Genomic DNA, 20,260 nt, shown 5'->3' on the forward strand with positions numbered 1-20,260 from the left:
TATGTGCCTCTAATTGGCTTGACTTGGCTTCCTACTGGTTAAGTGGGGACAGTGTTTCCATTCCCTCTTTATCCGTTTTGTCCGTTTAACTTAAGCTCTTCATGCACCACCTCTTATGGCATACGTGTATATACAACGGCTGACGTAATGGGACTTGAAGACAATTCTGTAACATCTGAAAATAAAGGTCTCTTCCTCCAACTCTTACTATATCGGAGATGGTTTTGTCTCTAAGCGTTCTTCATGTGTAGTGTCCACTCTGCTAAACTGTGCGTGTCCAAAAGGAGGGATCGTACTTTTAACCTGTTAAGAGGAACAGTGTCTATAACACGCTCCTCTGAACTATGCCGATATGGAATTTTAATGTCAACTTCTTATACATTTGAAAAATACTTGCAGATGAGGCTGATGTTATAGCACTATAATTGGGAAGGGCATGCTGTTTTTTTTCTTTTTACGTAACAAATTTGAGTTTTACAGTGACAGTATTGAGTCTCTGAGCTGTTGGCTCTTGTGCTGGGAAAGTGTGCTGGTGATATGCGAATGGCTGCAGACTGGATACTTGCCTTTCTTTTGCCTGCCTGGGTTATGTATTTCTGTTTCCCCTTTTTGAAGGCAGAAAATGTATTTATATGGCTATCTTCAGCTTGGCTGTGTTTGATATAACCTAGTATTGTGTAGAAGCAGGAATTCCGGACAACTTACAAATGTGCCCATGCTATGTAGTCTTATGGATGGTCTCTTGGTTGTAACTTGAATTACAGTGGAGTGGATGATGGGCAGAGGTGGATGGAAATCCTGTGAATGGATAACTTCAGCTGAACTTTTAACCAGGAGTCCTAGTGGGAAATCAGAACAAGAAACGCTCTCCTTGGGACACATGGTGCGTGATTTTTCAGAAAGACTGGTTATTCACAGCAGCAAATGTCATTGCTTTTCCTGTGAAATGCTATAACCATGTTGAGCATCGTGGAAAAGTTGTGATGTGTTTTCAAGTGAGATACCTAAAACCAGCACAGGTGTTTGAAAAGCTTGACCTTAACCTTTCCGTCTTCCCTGAGAAACAAGGAAGATGTAGCTGTAGTTTTCAAAGGTGTTCTGAAAATAAGTGAATGCTTTTGGAGCAGTCCAGGGTCATGCTGGATGCTAATGGAGTTCTTCAAAGAAACTGTTAAGGTTGAATTCATGTAGCGAGTAAAAATTATGGCTAAACATTAGGTACTTACTCAATATTTCTTCCTTATAACTCCAAACTGTTTTCCTTTCCTGTCTGCAAATGCCCTCCGTCATCTGCCTTGCTCTGACCTGGTAGCTGACCCTGCTTCGAGCAGGAGATTGGACAAGATGGCCTCCTTTCAACCTGAATTACCCTGCGATGATGCCAATAAACCATGGTCCTGCAGAAAATACCATATGTGACTGTGTTATTAAAGACTGTGAGGCGCAAGGGATGGGCAGACATTGGGTAAAGGGAGCCTAATTTCTGACGCTTCCAAAGTTCTCGAATCTGGTCTCGGCAAACTTAACGTTGTTTTAATTTGGAGCGCTGGCCGTCATGCAGCGGTGGATTGACCTGGGTTGGCTGTGACAACTACCATGGCCTGTTTTTCAGCCAGTGCTTATCCTTGCCCCCAGTTGAGACAACTGAGAGGAACCTGGAGCAACCTGGAGCTGCTCCTGAACCGTTCGTGTATGGTCATATTAAGCTGAACTTAATTGGTGGTGGCTGACTTTAGCAAGCCAGGCTGTGAAGATCACTGATTACACTAGAAAGTCCTGCTCATTTATTCCTCCTGGCTTATTTAATAATATTTTTTTTGGTCTGGTCTGCCTTCATTTCTCAGAAGAGTTGCGGGTGGAGAGCTAGTAGGTTATGTCTTCTGGTTATGTGGTAGATGAAGCTCGGTTGTGAAGGAAGAGCGTTTGGGAGCAGAATTTCACTAATGTCTTGTTAATGGAGAGGAGAAGCGGAGCAAGGATGAAATATATTTGCTCAATGACCCATGTATCAGGCCCTTCATTCAACATTGCTGATCTTTTGTTTTTACAAACTTTATTTTGGGAGGAAGGCTTGATGTTTCTGATGTATCGGCTACAAAAAATGTAGGCGAAAGAAGCGCTTTTGAAGAGACGCATTTGAATTGCATTTATCCACAATACAGATAGAAAGCTCTGAGCCAACAAAAAGAAGAAAAACAATAAAAAAACTAATAACTTGAAAAAAAGAGGAGAAGAGGAGCCAGCAAATCATATGCTGGTCAGTCTAACTTCAATCCCTAGAAGGATTCTTGGATCATTAAACAGTTTGCCAGCGTCTAAAACATAGTAGGATGCTAAAGAGCTAATAGGGTTTGATATGATCTGTTCTGGATAGATCCATCTAATTTTGTTTGACAGGAGAGGTGGCCTGTTGCTTAACGAAATAAGCACTGGGTAGGGTATGATTTCAGCAGGATTTTTTTTTTATATGAATTCCCCCCAATGTTCTCTTCTGTCAGCCGAGAATAGACAGTTTTGTAAGACGCACAGCTGGCTGAAAACCTGCGCTCAGAGCTGTTATCAGTAGCTTGCTGTCAAACCTGAAGGGCTTTTAAAGGCAGAGCTTTTGGTCAGTGGTAGTGAGGACACTTGTAGGTTACCGGTGATGGCAGCGGGGAGGCACTGCAGTCTGTCTGGAGAGCAGAATTGAAAATGAAGAAGATCTCGGAAAACCGGAGAGATGGCCTAAAATCGGTAAAACAGAGTTCTGTGATTCAGGTACAGAGTGCTGCACAAGAAGGAAAAAAAATGCATGCATGCAGACTTGAAAACCACGGATTTAAAGATTGCAAAAAAGAGTTGGAGTCGTCGTGAAGTGCAACAATGTGCAGCTGTTGCATTTCTTTGGGCTCCGTGGTTCATTTATACCTTTTAAAAATGCAGCTAAAATTCAGTGCGGCATTCAAGCCCGGAAACTTGCAGACACCTAGAAGAAGAACTGTTGCTACAGATAAGAGGAGTATTGTGTTAAGCACATCTTGGAATGAGGCTTGCTGTTTTTGCAGCTTGGATAAAAGTTGTGTTTTTGTTTTTTGTTTTTCTTTTAAAGCCTGATTCTATGAAGAAAGGTTGAAGGAACTGGGTTTGTTCAGTGTAAACATGGGAAAGTAAGAGGCAATTGTCTCCCACCCCAGAGAAGTCTATTACAAATGAGGTTGTACTTTATTATATTTCTTGTCTACTGGGACAGGAAAAGGAAAAAAAAAAGTCAGCTTATTTTTTTCAGTAAAGCTTTTCTTTTTTTAAGGTGGACATTAGGAAAAACTTAGATAACCACATTTGCGAAACATTCAACTATGTTGCTAGGGAAAGTTTCAGAAACTCTTTTTGAGAACAGTTTTCAATGCATTTTTGCCAGGGATTGTTTAGGCGCGTTTAATCCTATCTCTGGGAGTGAGGTTGGGCTAGATGAATTTAGGGCATACCTTCTGCTCTGCAATCCTAGAATTAAAACCTCACAAATGCATTTCTTAAGTGGACTAGCCCGGTAAATGAAACGTTTAGGAAGGACATCAGCTACCCGGAACTTAATGTTGCAAGAGTAAGCAAATTTGTTGAGGCATATGGATTTACCATACCAGAACAGCTGCTCTTCTCATTGTTTTTTTTTATTTCCTGTGCTCAGCCATCAGAATTGGCAAGAGCGTTTTATTTTTACCTTTGCTACAGAACTTGCTCTGTAATTAAAAGGAGCTCATGCTTTTTCTGGATGAAATTTCTTATTGCAGAACTTCTCACACCCGTGAATCCTGGTGTCTGTGACCGGGCAGGCTGTTTCTGGTGCTGGCATGTTAGATGCTAGTGCAGTGTTTGCATGGGAGAGTCCTTGGTGTGTCCTGAGCTGTCTTTGGGTATGTTTTAGGACAGCTTAAGCGTTGGTACCAAATGACTCTCTGTGGGTGAATGGAGGTTGTCTGAGAAGAGACTGCTGTCTGAGAACCCACCCGATTACTCCATCCTGCATCTTTTCCATGGGTCCTTTGTGTAGGGACTTGACTAGTGATGGTAGGCTGTATATAAGTTTTTTTTTTATTACTGTTTTTAAATTATTTGCTTGTTATTAAAATGAGCTGCAAAACTTTTGCCACGAGAGAAAGAAATAGGGTGTTGAAAAAAAAAAAAAAATGGAGTTTGTGCAAAGAACCTGGGCGAGAATTAATGCTCATGATTCATTTGAGAAGCTCTGCTTTGGAATTGTCTTCTCCTTCCCACGTATGACTCATTCAGTTGGTATTACGTCTTTCTCCAAAATCTTGACTATCTTTGCTGCGTGGGAATAAGAGTTGTGATACCAGCATTTTTTCTTTTCTTTTTTTTTTCTTTGCAGAATTTGGTGTTCATTTAGCAGAACTGACTGTAGATCCCCAGGGAGCTCTGGCCATCCGTCAGGTGAGTTTTGCTGAAGCTGTAGAAAGAAGTTACTTGATAATTTCATTGGTTTGTACAATATTCTCTCATGCTTGCAGCTGAGATGTTGGAGGTTGTTTCCCGTTATTGCTTCTCCCTTTTCCTTTATTTTGCTCTGTGATTGGCACTTGGGACAGTGCCGTACTGGGAACGGACACATAGGAGCTTTATTAGATGGATGGTGGGCATCAGCAAGTGGAGATGTGGCTTGTCTTTGCAACAGCTTTTTTTCTGGAAGTCTTTTTCCTTTTGCAAAGGAAGATTTAAGCTCTATATTTCTTTAGTTACATGCAAATCGTGGCCTTTAGCATGTGCCCTTTTAGAGATTTAGGAGAATAAAGTTGCCTTTTTGTGTCAGTGCTGGGTGGGCCATCGTTGCTCAACAAATGGCTGTCAGTTCATCTTTCTCCTGCAGTAGCTTTTTGTCCATTTTGCAAAGACTTTTGCATTTTTGGCAAGCCCTGTCACCCCTCTAAATGCAGCATGACGGGGTAGGAGACCGAGCAAACAGGTCAGGGGTGACGCTTGCTGCGGTTGCAAGATTTGTTATTGATTCATGACCTCTCTTCCAATACAGCTAGCATCCGTCATTTTGAAACAATATGTGGAAACTCACTGGTGTTCTCAGTCGGAAAAGTTTAGACCTCCGGAGACCACAGAAAGGGTAAGACTTGGTTTCGTGTTGTTTTGTCCGCTTTGAGACATTTTATCCAAAGAATATTAATTTTGTGGTTGGTTTAAAAAGTGTCAGTATCTTCTTCATCAATAGCTCTCGTGTATTATGGGAGAGTAATAGCTTCAGTTAAGGTTTCTTGACGCTTTCCATTATAATAATCTGTTTTCAGTTGCTTAAAACAACACTAGACTTGAAGCTTGGGCTGATTTCTGTGAGAAGAGTTCAGCCATAATGTTTCTGCTGTTATGAGAACAAGGAAAGCTGCTTTGCAGGTTTTAAAAATACTAATTCTGGCAGTCCTTTTTGTTAAACCTTGTGTTTTTCAGCTTGGGACTTGAAGGCTATTTTGCCATGACAAATTTCAAGTTAAAGGTCTGTTGGGTTTCATTAAAAATAGCCACCAAAAATTTGATCTGTTCAATAGAAGTATTTCTTAACAGAAATAATGGCCAAAGATTCCAGCTCTACCGCTTTGACTGTTGACCAGACCATCTTTTAATTGCCTAAAATAGATCTTGCGAATTAAGCCCCAGAAGTGCTGAGGGTTTTTTTTCCTCTTATCTCTTCAGGGTTGGGTGACTAGTTCTTGTTTACTAAAATCTTCCAAAGTAAGCAAACGTAGCCCCTGACACTAGAATTGGGATTTATCTCAGCTAAGTCTGGATGTCTTCCATGTAGATATTTACATCCTATCTAATTGCAGCTGTGACCTTGAAGAGGCTATTTTACTCTATGCTTGGCTGAATGTTTTGTATGAAAAGAGTGATATGTTACAACAACCATGCAGTTTTCCGTAGTAAATTAAGGGGTGTTCAAATGTACAAGTTCTTGAGGTCTCGTGGATGTTCTTTTTGTAAAACTAATGTTGAATTCGTATCAGGATACAGTTGTATGTATAAAACCAATTCTTGATGGTAAATTCTCATGTCGTTGAGGATCTTTTTTGATAAATAATGTTATTCTCTACAGGCAAAAGTTGCCATTAGGGAGCTTCTACCCAATGGGCTGAGAGAATCCATTAGCAAAGTGCGCTCGAGCGTTGCCTACGCAGTTTCAGCAATAGCCCATTGGGACTGGCCTGAAGCCTGGCCTGAGCTTTTCAATCTCTTGATGGAGATGCTGGTTAGTGGGGATGTGAACGCAGTGCATGGAGCCATGCGAGTGCTTACAGGTATGTGTATGTGAGAGCTTTGGCAAGGCTGATGTAGGAAACCCTTTAGGTTTTTTGTTACTCTGGAGTTGTCATTTTTCACTGCAAAATGAAGAAATTGGGAGTCGCTTCTTCGGGTTGGGTTTCCTGCCTTTTGGTCGCTGCTAAATTCCATTGCTTGGTAGATGTCATGAAAGCTGAGGAAGAAGCGCTGATGTCAAGTTATATGCTATAGGTTATAGTTCAGAAGGAACTTCCATTGTAACATCTTATTTTCTGGCTAGTTGCAATTCTGCATATTTTTCTGCTGGCCTTCAAGGGTTGCCATGGGTAGGCCATACTGCAATGGTCTAGTCAAGTATGAAACAACATGTTTTCAGTGTGCTTAGGGTTATCAAAAGATCAGATTGATTGTGTTGCTATTACCCATGGATTTCTTTTCTTTTTAATAACTTCCCATATTTTCCCATTTTCTAGAGTTTACTCGGGAAGTGACAGACACACAGATGCCGCTTGTTGCTCCTGTTATTCTTCCTGAGATGTACAAAATTTTTACAATGGCAGAGGTATGGTCTTCATTATTAGGTTAGTACTAGATGGAATTAGGGAGAATCTTTCTTGGTGAGAGAAACACTGGGTTAAAGATTCAGCTGTACTGTAGTAAGAGTTAGACTCAAAGAATTTTTTTGATGATGTGATGATTGATGACAGCTAGTGATCCCACATAAATGTTAAAGCCAAAAAATAAAACAAAAGGGAATCAAAATAAAGTAAAAATAAATAGAAATAAAAGTATCTTGTGTTCCTGATGTATTTATAAACTTTTTTCTAGGTGTACGGTATACGCACAAGGTCGCGTGCAGTGGAGATATTTACCACCTGTGCCCATATGATCTGTAACATGGAAGAATTGGAAAAGGCAAGAGTTTAACTTACCCTACAACATGCATTGAATTCAAACTGAATGGAGTGCTATGAAAATGAAACATGTTGGAGAATTTTGTACTCCATAAACCATAACTCTCTGATAAATAGTATAATTAAATACATGTAAAAGGACTGACTTTACATGCATGTCTTGATCCTGTGACTTGGTCTCAACAACTGAGTTTAAACTGAAGACAAATCAACAGATGTTCTTGTAACATCTCAGATCAGGGGGTGTCAATGTGGGGAAGAGACAGTGTATCATCCCTTTGTTTGGGAATCCATGTCATACACTTCAGCTGGCAACCAGAAGCTATGTCCTAAATAGTTGCTAGACCTTGGCAGTCTGGGTTGTGATGGGCAGCTTTCTGGCCCTTGGACTGGGCATTGGTTACAACCTCCTGGTATTTAATCGATTGCTTTAGCACACATGTCAGCAATGTTGTTCTTGAACAGGCAATGGGAAAAAAATACAGAAGAACAGGCAATTAAGAAAAAACACTAAGCAATTAAGCAGCCTGAAATGCATATGGGTGTCCTGTCTAGCTCTGAAGAGGTCAAGGTTTTTTATATGGCCTCTGACAAGTAGATTTCTCAACACTCCCCAGACGCTGAATAATTCTTTTTAACTTTGGGGAGTGGGCGGTGGGAATGGACAGCTCTCTTAAGTCTGTGCTGAGTGGCTATATCTGCTGTTTTCTTCCCATTTGCACATTAATTCAGTGCAGTCTTTTAGGAAGTTCTGCTAGTTACATGGTATCTCTACTGCACTGACCAAGTCAGTCACGCAATAATATCATGAAAATCTTACCAGTTTCCAAAAGCTAGCATGTAGTAAGCTCCCTGCTGTCTTATTCTGGAGGCCAGATGGAAGTGTCTTTTATACTGTATACAAAACAGTTTCTGGCTTTTCCTAATTCAAATTTCAGTAAATAATCTTTGTATAAAGCATTAAGGTGATATTTCATAGGTGGATTAAGCATATAACTTAGCTGTCTTATGTATGGAGTTATGACGAATATTCTCAGTAAAGATATTTTTGTCCAATATTAATTGCTGTGTCCAGCACTGCTTATGAAGTGCTTTAACATCTGGAAAAATACTTAAATAAATAAATAAAAATTCTTAGGAAGAATCATCACAGTAATTCTCAGGCTGGCTGGTGATACTCAGCTCGCAAAGAGCTTGTTTGGTTTTGGGGAGGGTGGCTTAGAGGGAGGCGAATACCATCCTCAGAGTTCAGCTTTAACTGCTTGTTTGTCTGGTCAGCAGAGTGCTGGGCAAGAGTCATCTAACCAAATGGAAGTACCTTCTTTGGTTGGAAGTGAGTTACACCTGAGGCTCTCCTGACCAGATTGTCTGGATCTCTATGTAGGGTGATATCCAAAACTAGTATTTCGTGTGACATTGCAACATTCTGCAGTTCTCGTGTTTTGTTTTGTAGCAGAAAAGTGCAATTTCCTTTGCTTCTAGTGCTTTATTTGTCAGATGTGAGTTTGTCCGTTGCTGTAACTAGAATTCACCTGTGCTTGCATTGATTTTAACCAGGGTGCGGCCAAAGTCCTGATTTTTCCTGTGGTGCAGCAGTTCACAGAGGCCTTTGTTCAGGCCCTACAAATGCCTGACGGGCCTACATCAGACAGTGGGTTTAAGATGGAGGTCTTAAAGGTAAGTCAAGACTGTTTCAATAAAGAAATGATTAAATATCAATATGCTGTCAGTTGGAACAGCTGTGCTGGAAAACAGAGAAACCTGAGTGCATGTCACCTCTGCTGGTACTGGTTGTGTTGTGAGTTGCAAAGTTTGTTGGCTACCAGTGCCATACAGCATTGAGATAAATCATTCTGTACTGAAGATATCTATGGTGAGATCCATAGGGATGTCTTTGTCATTTGCTGATCTAAGGTATTTTAGATATAGCTTGTCTGAACTCAGTACTCAGTAGTTAAATATCTCTCTTTTTTAAAGATGATGCAGAATTCTGCTGCAGTGAAATTTTAAAAGCTTCTTTTGTCTAGGTGCTTTTCCAGAACTTGCTTGCTCGTTATTACTTAATTATCTCTGCAAATTAGAGATCAAAGGTCTTTGTGTTCTCCCACTTTCCTTACAAAGGAAAGAAGATTGGATTGCAGAGCGTTACTCCTGCATCAGTTCATGTAGCCAAATGACTGTGGCTGAGAGTGCCAGCGTAGGTAAGGTGCTCTCTTCAACAGCTGGGAAAATACTGGAATTCTGGTGTGGGTTGTCTGCAGCATAGGAAAGGAAATGAGTAGAGCTCAAAAACATGAGTTGCCAAATGAAATCCTTACCCCAGCACATGTGCAAGTAAATGAAAGATCTGTAAGATTTGAGTCGTAGTGTAGGGGTTTATGAAGATGGGCAGCTGAGGCCCATTCAGCCACGTTTGCTGAGGAGAACCATAACGAAGTATTATTGAAGACGAGCATCAGAAGCTTTTCACAGTGACTAGGAGGCATCACCATGCACATACATGCTGGGAGGTGCAGAAGGATGCTATCATGCTATATAAGCTGGCAGCTACTGTGTTGTGGAACTTGCCTCCGTAGCCCTGTTAGAGGACAGTACCCTCCTTACGGCATCCTATCGCTTCCCCTCCTATTGCCTTTTCTCAAGAGGGGATTGCAGGTGTCAGCCGGAAGCAGTAGGAGCATATTTCCCACTGCGTGGAGTGGAACGGAAGAGTTTGGGACAGGACCTTGGGAGGTTTTGTTGAGAGAGACTGCCTTGCAGTGTTTTCTCCGTGTTTCCCCTCTGCATGAGATGAACGGCACATTTTATGGTGTTGTCCTGTCTGCTGGCACTGGGGTACCTGGGACAGATAGTAGTAAACTGGAAAGCTAACATAAAGGGATTCGGGGATACTCTGCAGGGTAATCTCTATTTGAATAGGCTCCAGCTCAAGAATGACTGAATCTCTGGTTCAAGATAGCTGTGTTTGGGCACTTAGGAAGTAGAGAATTAATGTTCAGCCTAAAGTGAAAGCACTGGTTTCTCTCTAACTGTAGACCAGCTCTTCTGTAAATGTTACATCCACATGTTCTACAGCAAGCTGGAGCCTTTTCGTTATTTAGATAGCTCCAATTTCAATAAGGATAGTTATTTATGCTTTGGGTCTGCACAGATGTATAGCGATAGTCTTTCGAAAGATGTCAGAGGCTCGGGAAATATTTGAGGAACAGTCATCTTGTTCTTGCTCTATTCCTTAATTGTGGGCACCTGCTTTTGGCCACTGCTAAATAGAGGCACAATGCAAGAAAAGATGTTGGTCTGAATGCACTGTTTGTATGCTGTGTGATATTAAAAGCAACAGAAAATCAATACGGATTTAAAGAGTAAATTTAGGACACCTTCTGGTGACAAGTGGTTTGCAGCAGGCTTTTGGGGGGAGATGAGCATTCTGGCTGTTGGCTAGAGGCAAGTCATGATTTCATCGCTTAGAATTACTCAGCTAATGATATCAGTTTTCTAAAGAAAAAATAGATTCAGGTGAGAGACCTGTAAATTGCTTTCCCTTCCAGGAAGGTGTATTTCATAGTCATTGTAACAGAAGTGAGAGGCCTCGGGGGATTATTTAAGCCAGCTCCACAGCTGAGATCGTTGCAGGACCCCTTGCAATGCTGATGCAATGGGGGAGGGTGTCACTAAGATTTCTTTGATAGATTTGGGTTCACATCTGGTTGGAAATTTACTCTCTTTTTTTCTTAATGGAGTGCTGGGGGCAGCAAATGACAAGAAGCTTTTTTTTTTCTTTTTTCCCCTTCCCTTCTGTCTCTTCAGAGGATCGTCTTCCAAGGTAGATAGATTTCTCAGTGGAAATCAGAAGCAGCCCTGATCTAAAATCAGTTGTCTTACTTTCCGTGCAAGAATATTACACAGGACTGTGTTGAAAGCCTTACTGAGTAATACTGAAGCGTACGCATCTGCGTGATCCACTAGGACAGTTATCCTGTTGAAGAAAGTAGTTAGGTTGGATCATGTCATGGTGCACCACTGATTATCAGCTTATTCCAGAATCTTTCCAAGTGTAGTCGCAAGTCTAGAAAAAGTTATCACAAGCAAAGTCAGTGCCTTTAAACCTTGTAAGAGATGGGAGGCTTGGAGGGCTGATGGCCCCATGCGTTCCCAGAGGTCAGCCCACCTTGACTGATCTACAGTATCTGAGCCAACGTGAACATCTCCTGCGGTGGCTGGATGTATCATTACTGGGTCTCTGCTTTGGATGACACTAGCCATCAGATTAGTTTATGTATTACTTCTGACTCATACCGTAGTCACGGTGAGCTGGGACAGCAAAGATCTGACCTGGCTGGTTCTGCTCTTTAATGTGTTTCAAGCGTTCATAGGAGCAGCCCTTCTGGCACGCTTAAGGCAGTGATAACTCTTCCTTAAGCCTTCTCCTTAATACAGGTGCCCAAATACCATGTGTCTGGAGACTTAATCATGACTTCGCTGTTGTCCCCTGAAGAGGTTTCCCACACTTTGAAGCAAGGCCCTCAAGCCTTCATAACTTTTCGGCTCCTTTAAGATAATGTTGTCTCATCTGTTTCTGGTTCACATTAGACTTCTAGTATTTCAAAACTAATTCAGTCCTAGATGGAGATTATAGAAAATTTAAGGTAACTGTGACTTTTTAACAAGTCAATTCCTGATGCATTAGGTGTCATCCTTTTCTCTGTATATTAGTGTTTGGTATAGTATATATGTCAAATAAATTACAAATATTATATACGTGAAATCCATTACAGATCAGATTCTTGAATACTAACATAAAAATATATTGGACCGTGAAGGCTGGAAACAGAATACCACAAGTGTAATTCATTGTTTTGTTGTTTGGTAGTTTAACATGAATTGAATTGATCTCTCTGAGCCTGAATGAGTTGCAACTAAATTGATTCTTGAGTCATAATTCAAATTTTGTTGTTGTTAAACAAGCCACTACTGATTGCTTTGAGAGGAAATACTGTGATTAAACATGACAGCTAATAGAGTTAAGGTAGATTTCATGACATGGGAATACAGCCATGATATACTTAATATGCAGTAATTGCATCAAAAGTGGCAATTAACCAACAGTCTAAAGTATTTTAGAACCTTGCTGCTTTGCTTATGTATAAAATCTGCTCTTTTGGCACGTGCATGTGGGGTGGGTAGGACAAGTTATGCTTCTTCTGTTGGATAACTAGTTATAAAAAGCAATTAATCTTACCCTCGTGTTCTTGTATGGAAGGCTAGGTTGTAACCAGCGTCTTGAGGGTAAGTTTCTTAAGCTTATGAGCAAAGGACGTTACCTGCACCTGCTGCACTCTTACTCAATGTTTGGCTTGAGCGTGCTCTCCAGCCGCTCGCTAATGCCTATTTTAAGCCATTTATCCGCACATTTAGGGATTCCTTCTTTACAGCGTACTGGATGCTGTCTAAAGACCCAAGTAGAAAGTGGAGCAACAGAAGGCTTTAACGGAGAGCTGCAGAAGGGGGGGTTTCGAGAGGTGCTGAGCAATTAGTCCAGATGTAGTCAGATGTTGGCTTGCAAAATAGCTGGAGGGGGTTAAGAAGCTGCCTTACTGCTTCCCCAGTGGTGGTTTTTAGCGAGTCTGTACAGTGACTCAGGTTAGAAGTACGGATGCAGTCATTTACTGCTTAACTTGGCCATTAAACATCCTGCTTGGGAAGCAGCTTGACTTTGCCCTTGAGAAAGACGGATATGGATTTTGTGGAGTATTTAAGAGGTGGTGGAACGGTCTGTGTGGGTTGGCAGAGGAGGATATTTGTAAAGCAGTTCTTGTAGCTCAAACAAACACTGGGAATTGGCAGAATGAGAGGCCAGAGCTGAAATACGTTGGACAGGAGAGAGTACTTTTTTTAATGACTTGCGCTGCGGGAAAGGGCTGAACTTGCAAATGGAGTCTTCTCTTGCTCGAACTGCAGAGCTATTGAACTGTAAAGCTCTGTTACCACCCAACTATGCTTCCTCCTGGTTTGCAGGATTGGCTTGGTATACAGCTTAGGAATAACTTGCCTGGGGTTCATAAGTAGTGGCGTGTGAAACGAGCATCTTTCGATGCTCTTGTGGCCATGGTCAGCGGGTTGAATTTGCATCAGCCCTGCAGATCAGATTCGTATCCTCTGCCAGCACCTTTAGAAACTGAAGTTTTCCATTAATGTACCCAGCAGTGATATAAAGCAGCATTGCTGCTCAGTGACCAACCGTTGAATTTTTTCTTCTTTTATTAGTATGTAGAAGTAGTTTGTGGTGAGAGGTCTGTTTGTATGAGTTGGGGGGACAGGAATGAGAGGAGGAGGAGGAGACCTCTCCCTTTTTGGTAGCAGCAAGACATTGGAGTATCTCAACTGTTCATGAAACTGCAGCTTGTGACTAGAGCGTTTTGTGGTAGCATTCCCTGGTTTTGCTTCAGACTGATGCTGCTCTTTTTCTTTTTTTTCCCCCCTTTTTTTCCAGGCTGTGACAGCATTAGTGAAAAACTATCCGAAGCACATGGTTTCATCAATGCAGCAGATCCTGCCCATTGTTTGGAATACCCTTACAGAAAGCGCAGCCTTATATCCTTTGCAGTGAATGGTTTAAACTAGAACAGGAAGGCGCAAACTGTGCTGTTTCTCATACACAGTAAGGAACTGAACATGGTTAAAGAGCACTAGACACTGAGTAGTCCACTGTGACAGAATACAGGAATCTATTGTATGCATTTAATGGATATTTGTTACTTTTAAGCAAAAAGAAACATTACTGAACCTACTAAATTCAGCTATGATCAATAATGTGAGCGCCCATGTTATACTGGCTTTAGAATTGTGTCCGATCTCTGCATTATTTCTTGTAGTTTTTCAGTGAAAAATGTCCTCTTCAAAAAGATGTCTAGATATGATTTAAAGACTTCAGGTAAAGGAAAATCTACAGTATTGCTTGCTACAGCAGTACTAATGGCTGGCTACACTTGCTGCTGAGGTTGCATTTGATTTGCCTTTTGAATTTTGTAACTTATTACATTGCAACACAATGTGCTGTGTTAAAGAGATGCTCTGTTGGTAGTTTTCCCAGTACATGCAAACTGACAAGTCAAACCTTTACATGTATAATTAATTCAAAGGTCGCTTTTGTTAGCCTTTTACTGTGAGACAGTAATCTTAGAATACCAGGCTCTCCTGTAGCTTTTTCTGAATTTTTGGTATAAACACCAGAAATGGCCACTGTGTCGCAATAACAGCGTGAAGGTTGACTGAATTTTTCTGTATGATTTAATCAGAGTGGCTGTTTTCCTAGAGATCCTAGATCTAGCCCTTTACATACCAAAGTTGTCTGCACAGTCTTATGTTTCAGAATCGTGCTATATATTGGGTGGTATGCTCTTGAAGCTTAAAAATGGGTATGGAAACTATAAAAGTAGCATTAGTCACAGGTCAAGGATGGGAGGGGGGAGTGGGTCCTTACCCTTAGGCAGCAGCGAATTTTTGAATTGGCTCATTTTCTCATGGAAAGATTGAGTTTGAGTGGTTCCATTCTCACAAAATTTTAATACAGATGAAGCTTTGGGTTGCACTTCTTGAAGGGTTTGGTTTAAATGAATCATATGATCTCTAGAGGATATACTAAAGTATATTTGGAGGTGTTCTGTGAAGCTCAGTAATGGCCAGAATTAGAAACTTCTGTAGCATGTCTTCCATTTGAAACACCGTGACCGTGCTGTAAATTGAAAGCTTTCTTAAAGTTGCAGGAATTTGAAGAGTTGAACAGAGAAACTTCTAAATAGATGCAGCTCTAAAAATGCACATATTTACTTAACTCTGTCTACTTATGTGAGAACAGAAGTAAATTATACAGAAGAGGTGGAGGACCCTGTGGATTCTGACGGTAAGAACTTGTCAGACTGCACTTCTGACTTCTGTTGTAAAGAGGAATGGAAGCTTACCTAAATATTACTGTTATCAAAACTGTGACAGAAACACTTTAGGAATTCATTCTTAATGGTACGTTTATGGTGTTAGAACAGTATTCCTCACTTTTTTTTGCAAATTTCATGTGACTGTGATCAATGAAGCTGTGGAACTTCAGAGTTTCTAACAATTCAGGGAGTTCTGCAACAATCTTCAGGTGAGAGTAATGGGACGAAAGAAAGCTAAACAGGTTTAGGTTGGGCTTAAGTTTAAATGAGGGGTGTGTGATGATGTGGGAAGAAAATAGAAAGGGTTGAGGTCAGGCATCCTCCTGGAGCTGCTGCCCTGGTTAGTCCAGAAGTGGGGAAAAAATTATCCTGATGAACATGCTAACAGTTTGTAATTATATTTGACACCCATTTATTCCTTTCTGCATGCTGGCATATTCAGTCATGTTTTTTGTTTTCACTTACTTCTTCATTCAGGTGAAGTATTGGGCTTTGAAAATCTGGTGTTCAGCATATTTGAATTTGTTCACGCCCTGTTGGAAAACAACAAATTTAAGAGCACAGTGAAGAAAGCGTTGCCAGAGCTGATCTATTACATCCTTCTTTACATGCAGATCACAGAGGAACAGGTGAGCATGTTTGCCTTGTGTGGGAAGCAAATGAGATGAGAGATTTGAAACAGCTAATGTCGTAGGAAGTATTTCAGTGGATGGAAGCTGCTGTAATCTAATAGGCTGCTCTGTCACTCTGCTGTGCCCAGAATTAGGGCAATCGCATCAAAATGTTTCTCTATGGTAACGTGGATAGCAGATGAAGGAATATGCTGTGAAAACAGGGATTGTCATGCTGAAAGGGGTAACTGGGTTTGTTTGATAGTGAGGGGACTGTGCTAGCAGTGTGATACAACTCACTGAAATTCTGCACGCCTCCTGGGTGCCCAAACCTGACAGCCATCTTCAGTTTCTCTTCTTTAGGTAGGCATGCATGAAGAGAGGCACTCTGTTAAAGATTCATCTGCTTCTCCTATTCCTCATCTGTAATTAAAGTCCTCTGTGTAGCGAGGATTCCAGGTCAGTCATTAGTCCTGTCAAATTCTGATTTCAAATGAGGAAGCAGAAGAGCAAGATGAACTTAGAACAGAGAGGGCCTCTTCTTTTTCAAAGGTTTATCTGATTGCCTAAATACAAGATTGAGATTTATAGGAGGATAACTCATGTAGTCCCTGTTGGCTTCAGCTGGAATGTTTCCTTCTGATGTCTGAGCTTGATGTCAGTGTAAAGGGGAGGGAGCCCTCAGTCTAACTCTGTTCTTTCATTCCCATGAAGAGTGTGAGGGGAAAACACTATTCAGTCTGCATGCTCTGCTCAGTCTCTCTTTTCAGGTGCTTTATTTTGTAGAGTATGAACTAGAATATTAAAAAAAAAAAAAAAAATCAGTTGAAGAAGGCTTTGAGGACTTCTTATGGCAGAGAAAATTCTGAAAGCAGTGTTGCAACACTGAGATTACTATCCTTTTCTCTCTTTCTGTTTCAGATAAAAGTTTGGACTGCAAATCCACAACAGTTTGTGGAGGATGAAGATGATGATACTTTTTCCTATACAGTGAGGATTGCTGCACAGGATCTGTTGCTGGTATGAAAAGTGTTCCGCATTTATAAGCAACCAAAATAACAACAAGTAAGGACTTAATGCAAGTAAAAAAGAATAGTTGTGACCTGTACTCACAGTCTTTACATATTTAGCTTCAGGTGGGGCAGCTGGAGAAAAGCGCAGCTTTCAAAAGTCTTTACAAATAAGCGTTATTGCTTCCTTCCGCACAGGCTGTGGCTGCTGATTTCCAAAATGAGAGTGCAACTGCTTTGGCTGCAGCAGCTACAAGACACTTGCAAGAAGCTGAGCAGGCTAAAAACAGTGGTGCTGAGCACTGGTAAGGAGAAGGGGCAGCAGACAAGACACTGGTGTGAATGGCAGGTTCTTTTACGGCGTTGGATGTGGCACAAGTTATTTGCATTTTTTTCATGGTATAGTTGCTGATGGACAAGAATGAAATTTGAGAACTCTTGATCAGAAGAAGAAGAAGAAAGTGCAGCAGTTTTCAAGCCATATGCAGAAATCTTCGTGTGGAATGCTTTCAGCAACTCCTAACACAAACTAGCTGTCCCCAGGCTCCCTCCCTCCCTCCCTCCCTCCAGACCTCTGACAGTCCCTGAAAACATACCATTGAAAACTATAGTTAAAACCATATGTGACCTGAAGAGAAATTGACCTTCTGTTCAGTTACTTAAGCTCAATTTCAGGCATTTTTTTTTCCTACTTGATGTAAGGAAGAGATTTAGGTGCTGTATGCAGATGTGTGTGTTCAGTTTTAAAACTTCAGTTGCAATTTCTAATGTTACTTGAGGATAGAAGAGAATGCTCGATTTAAAGGACACCTAGTCTCTGTTCCATAACTATTCTCTCTGGCTTTCAGAATGAATTAGTTCAGTGTCCATGTTTATTTTGAATATCAGTGTCAGATTGGCTACTCTTTATATAGAGCAGTAACTGAAAGTCTGAGAAATCAGACCCTATGTGTGCTCCCCCTTTCCGCAAAAATGCACCGTTAAGTCCCTGTCTGCTTTGAATTTGGTAAATTTAAAGTAGATTCACTTTGAATCAAGAAAGGCTTCTGGTGGTCTTTTGCTTCACAAATAAAACCAAGGAGAATTGTTATTTGCCCCAAATGCTATTTCATCGTAATTATCAAAATGTAATGCAAAAATAGAAATTTTTAAATCATCAATGTACTTTCTCTCAGTGCTTCTGAGTATAGAATAATCAAGCAAGGCACAGCTGGAGACCTAAGCCTTCATACTAGATTCTCATGTTGTTTCATTTTGTTTTTATTATGAGAACAAAAAGCATTACAAGATGTAATGTTTACTGAACCGTTATTTTAGAAAGTGATGGAGAGTGCTGCCTATTCATGGCGAGTCTCCAAGTCCCCATCTTGGAGGTTTTTGAGTGTTCATTTCTTTCAAGGCCTGTTCAGATACTCTGGGGATCAAGAAGATAGTTGTGATAGCTTAGACCAGAAAATCTTAATTGTTTTACTTTATAGAGGTGATGGTGGGGAGAAAACTTAAAGGTTTCTGAATTCTTTTGCAGGTGGAAGATACATGAAGCTTGTATGCTGGCCCTGGGCTCTGTGAAATCTATTATTACAGACAGTGTGAAGAATGGTAGAATACATTTTGATATGCATGGCTTCCTGACAAATGTTGTTCTCGCCGACCTAAACCTTTCAGGTACTTTGGTCCTTACCGTTACTCGGAGTAACTGCTAAGCACCAGATTCTTGGAAATTTCTTACAAACGATAATGCCTGATGTATCAGGTCGTTGCAGGCGTACGACATTGTGAAATGCAATTGTGCACATTGTACATATGAAAAGGTATAAAACTTAAATTCTCAGTTCACACATGCTGTCGGGTCTAATATAAGTAGTTTCAAAGTGAGGTGCTGTGGTTTCAATTGATACTCACTGTTGTCTGGATGCTTGAGCCTGTAGGGCTTGAAGATGGAAGGGAGATTATGTGGGGAACCTGGTGGGAAACAACCACTCCATTGCCTTGTATCAGTTCCTGGGAAAGACGCCAACAGTATTTCAAGGGCTTCAGAATTCCTGCAATGCCATACCGCCTTGTTTTCTTTCACCTGAGGGCTGACCCTAGTTATAGCAGATGAACTCAAATAACTTTCCTAGCCGAGCAGGATCCTATTCTGAACTCGCCAGGGTCCTGCTTTCTATATTGTCGGACATCAGTGTGTAGGAAAGCCAAAGGAATTGTTGAAAATTGGGCTTTGAAAGCGCTTGCAAATTAAACTTTAGGAAGTTTGAACCTGTGTGAGCAGTATTGGTGATTCCACATTAAGTTGTGTCAGTGCAGAAAAGGCAAATTGCTGGATGTTTTCATCAAAGCAAGAATTTGTTTGGCTGATTACAAAGAAGGGTTTTTTTCCTTTTCCAGAGTTAATTTTGAATGAAGAAATAGTGTGCAAAGTGGAATACATGAGAAGAAACAACTTTAGCTGTTTTTGTATGTGATGTTGGGCTGTAAATGAGCTATTGTGCTTTAGAAAGAGGTCCTGGAGTCAGTATAGGTAGTTCTTAGGGAACATCTGTTCTGTGTTTACCAGTGGCAATCAAACAAATGAAATGTTTGCTCTTTTCAATACTTGTTTAGAAAACAAAACTTTTTATTGCTATGCATCTTGCATGCAATTTTTGATGTCTTCATCTTAACCCTGCAAATAGGCTTGTATCTGTTTTATAAATAATGGCAGTAAAAATGCTGAGAGATAGTAAGCATCCTCTATTTGAGGGTAGCCTAAATAGATAAGGACAGTTCAGCCTGAAAAGGCAGGAGGGTAGGTGTGATAAAATACCTCATATCATAATAAGTGTAGAACAGGTGAGTAGAGAATGAGTATTCACTCTTTCTCTAGTGCTGCTAAACATAATGTTAGGTAACTGTGAAGTGATGGCTGGAAGCTAGAAAAGTGCATTTGGGGAAAGTTCACTCTATTCCTGCTCTATTGCTCTTGTTCTTTTTCCTAAGCATTTGCTATTTGCCGCTGTTGGAGTGAACAAAATAAAATATTGAGCTAGATTAACGGGGATTACTGAAAAAAGCGTTCATTCTCTTCCTTTTACTTTTGTTCCAATGATCAGCAAAGCATATACTGCTGTACTGATTCAAGTGTAACTAGTTGAGGCATGAAGTTTTTTAAACAAATGAGAAATTATTCTTTGGAATAATTTATCTGGATTTTGCCTGTGAACAAAAGTACTTTGTATTCCCTCATACCAGTCTTCTGTTCTGTGTTGTAACTTATTTTCCTAATGGGAAGCAGCTAAGTCTCAAAATCATAAAACTTATTCTGAAACCACTGTTTTTTTTGTTTCAGTGTCCCCTTTTCTCCTGGGTCGTGCTCTTTGGGCTGCCAGTCGTTTTACCGTAGCTATGTCTCCAGAACTAATCCAGCAGTTCCTGCAAGCTACTGTCAGTGGTCTACACGAGACCCAGCCTCCTTCTGTCCGGATCTCTGCGGTCAGAGCTATCTGGGGGTAAGTAGACACTAGAATATCCCAAAGCCC

The 20,260-nt window shown here is 40.7% G+C and overlaps 1 protein-coding gene across 1 annotated transcript in view; it reads left to right on the top strand.

The window, feature by feature from the left end:
* IPO9 (importin 9) overlaps nucleotides 1-20,260 on the top strand; it is a 39,687-nt gene that overhangs the window by 5,684 nt on the left and 13,743 nt on the right. The window contains exons 2-14 of the mRNA XM_067310463.1: nucleotides 4,367-4,428; nucleotides 5,024-5,110; nucleotides 6,092-6,293; nucleotides 6,750-6,838; nucleotides 7,105-7,191; nucleotides 8,748-8,867; nucleotides 13,681-13,781; nucleotides 15,032-15,090; nucleotides 15,599-15,750; nucleotides 16,654-16,752; nucleotides 16,941-17,047; nucleotides 18,268-18,407; nucleotides 20,071-20,230. Coding sequence (XP_067166564.1) covers nucleotides 4,367-4,428; nucleotides 5,024-5,110; nucleotides 6,092-6,293; nucleotides 6,750-6,838; nucleotides 7,105-7,191; nucleotides 8,748-8,867; nucleotides 13,681-13,781; nucleotides 15,032-15,090; nucleotides 15,599-15,750; nucleotides 16,654-16,752; nucleotides 16,941-17,047; nucleotides 18,268-18,407; nucleotides 20,071-20,230 — 1,465 coding nt within the window. The remainder of the gene's footprint in view (nucleotides 1-4,366; nucleotides 4,429-5,023; nucleotides 5,111-6,091; nucleotides 6,294-6,749; nucleotides 6,839-7,104; nucleotides 7,192-8,747; nucleotides 8,868-13,680; nucleotides 13,782-15,031; nucleotides 15,091-15,598; nucleotides 15,751-16,653; nucleotides 16,753-16,940; nucleotides 17,048-18,267; nucleotides 18,408-20,070; nucleotides 20,231-20,260) is intronic.

This window comes from Apteryx mantelli, chromosome 25, assembly GCF_036417845.1.
Source record: "Apteryx mantelli isolate bAptMan1 chromosome 25, bAptMan1.hap1, whole genome shotgun sequence".
Lineage (NCBI taxonomy): Eukaryota > Metazoa > Chordata > Aves > Apterygiformes > Apterygidae > Apteryx > Apteryx mantelli.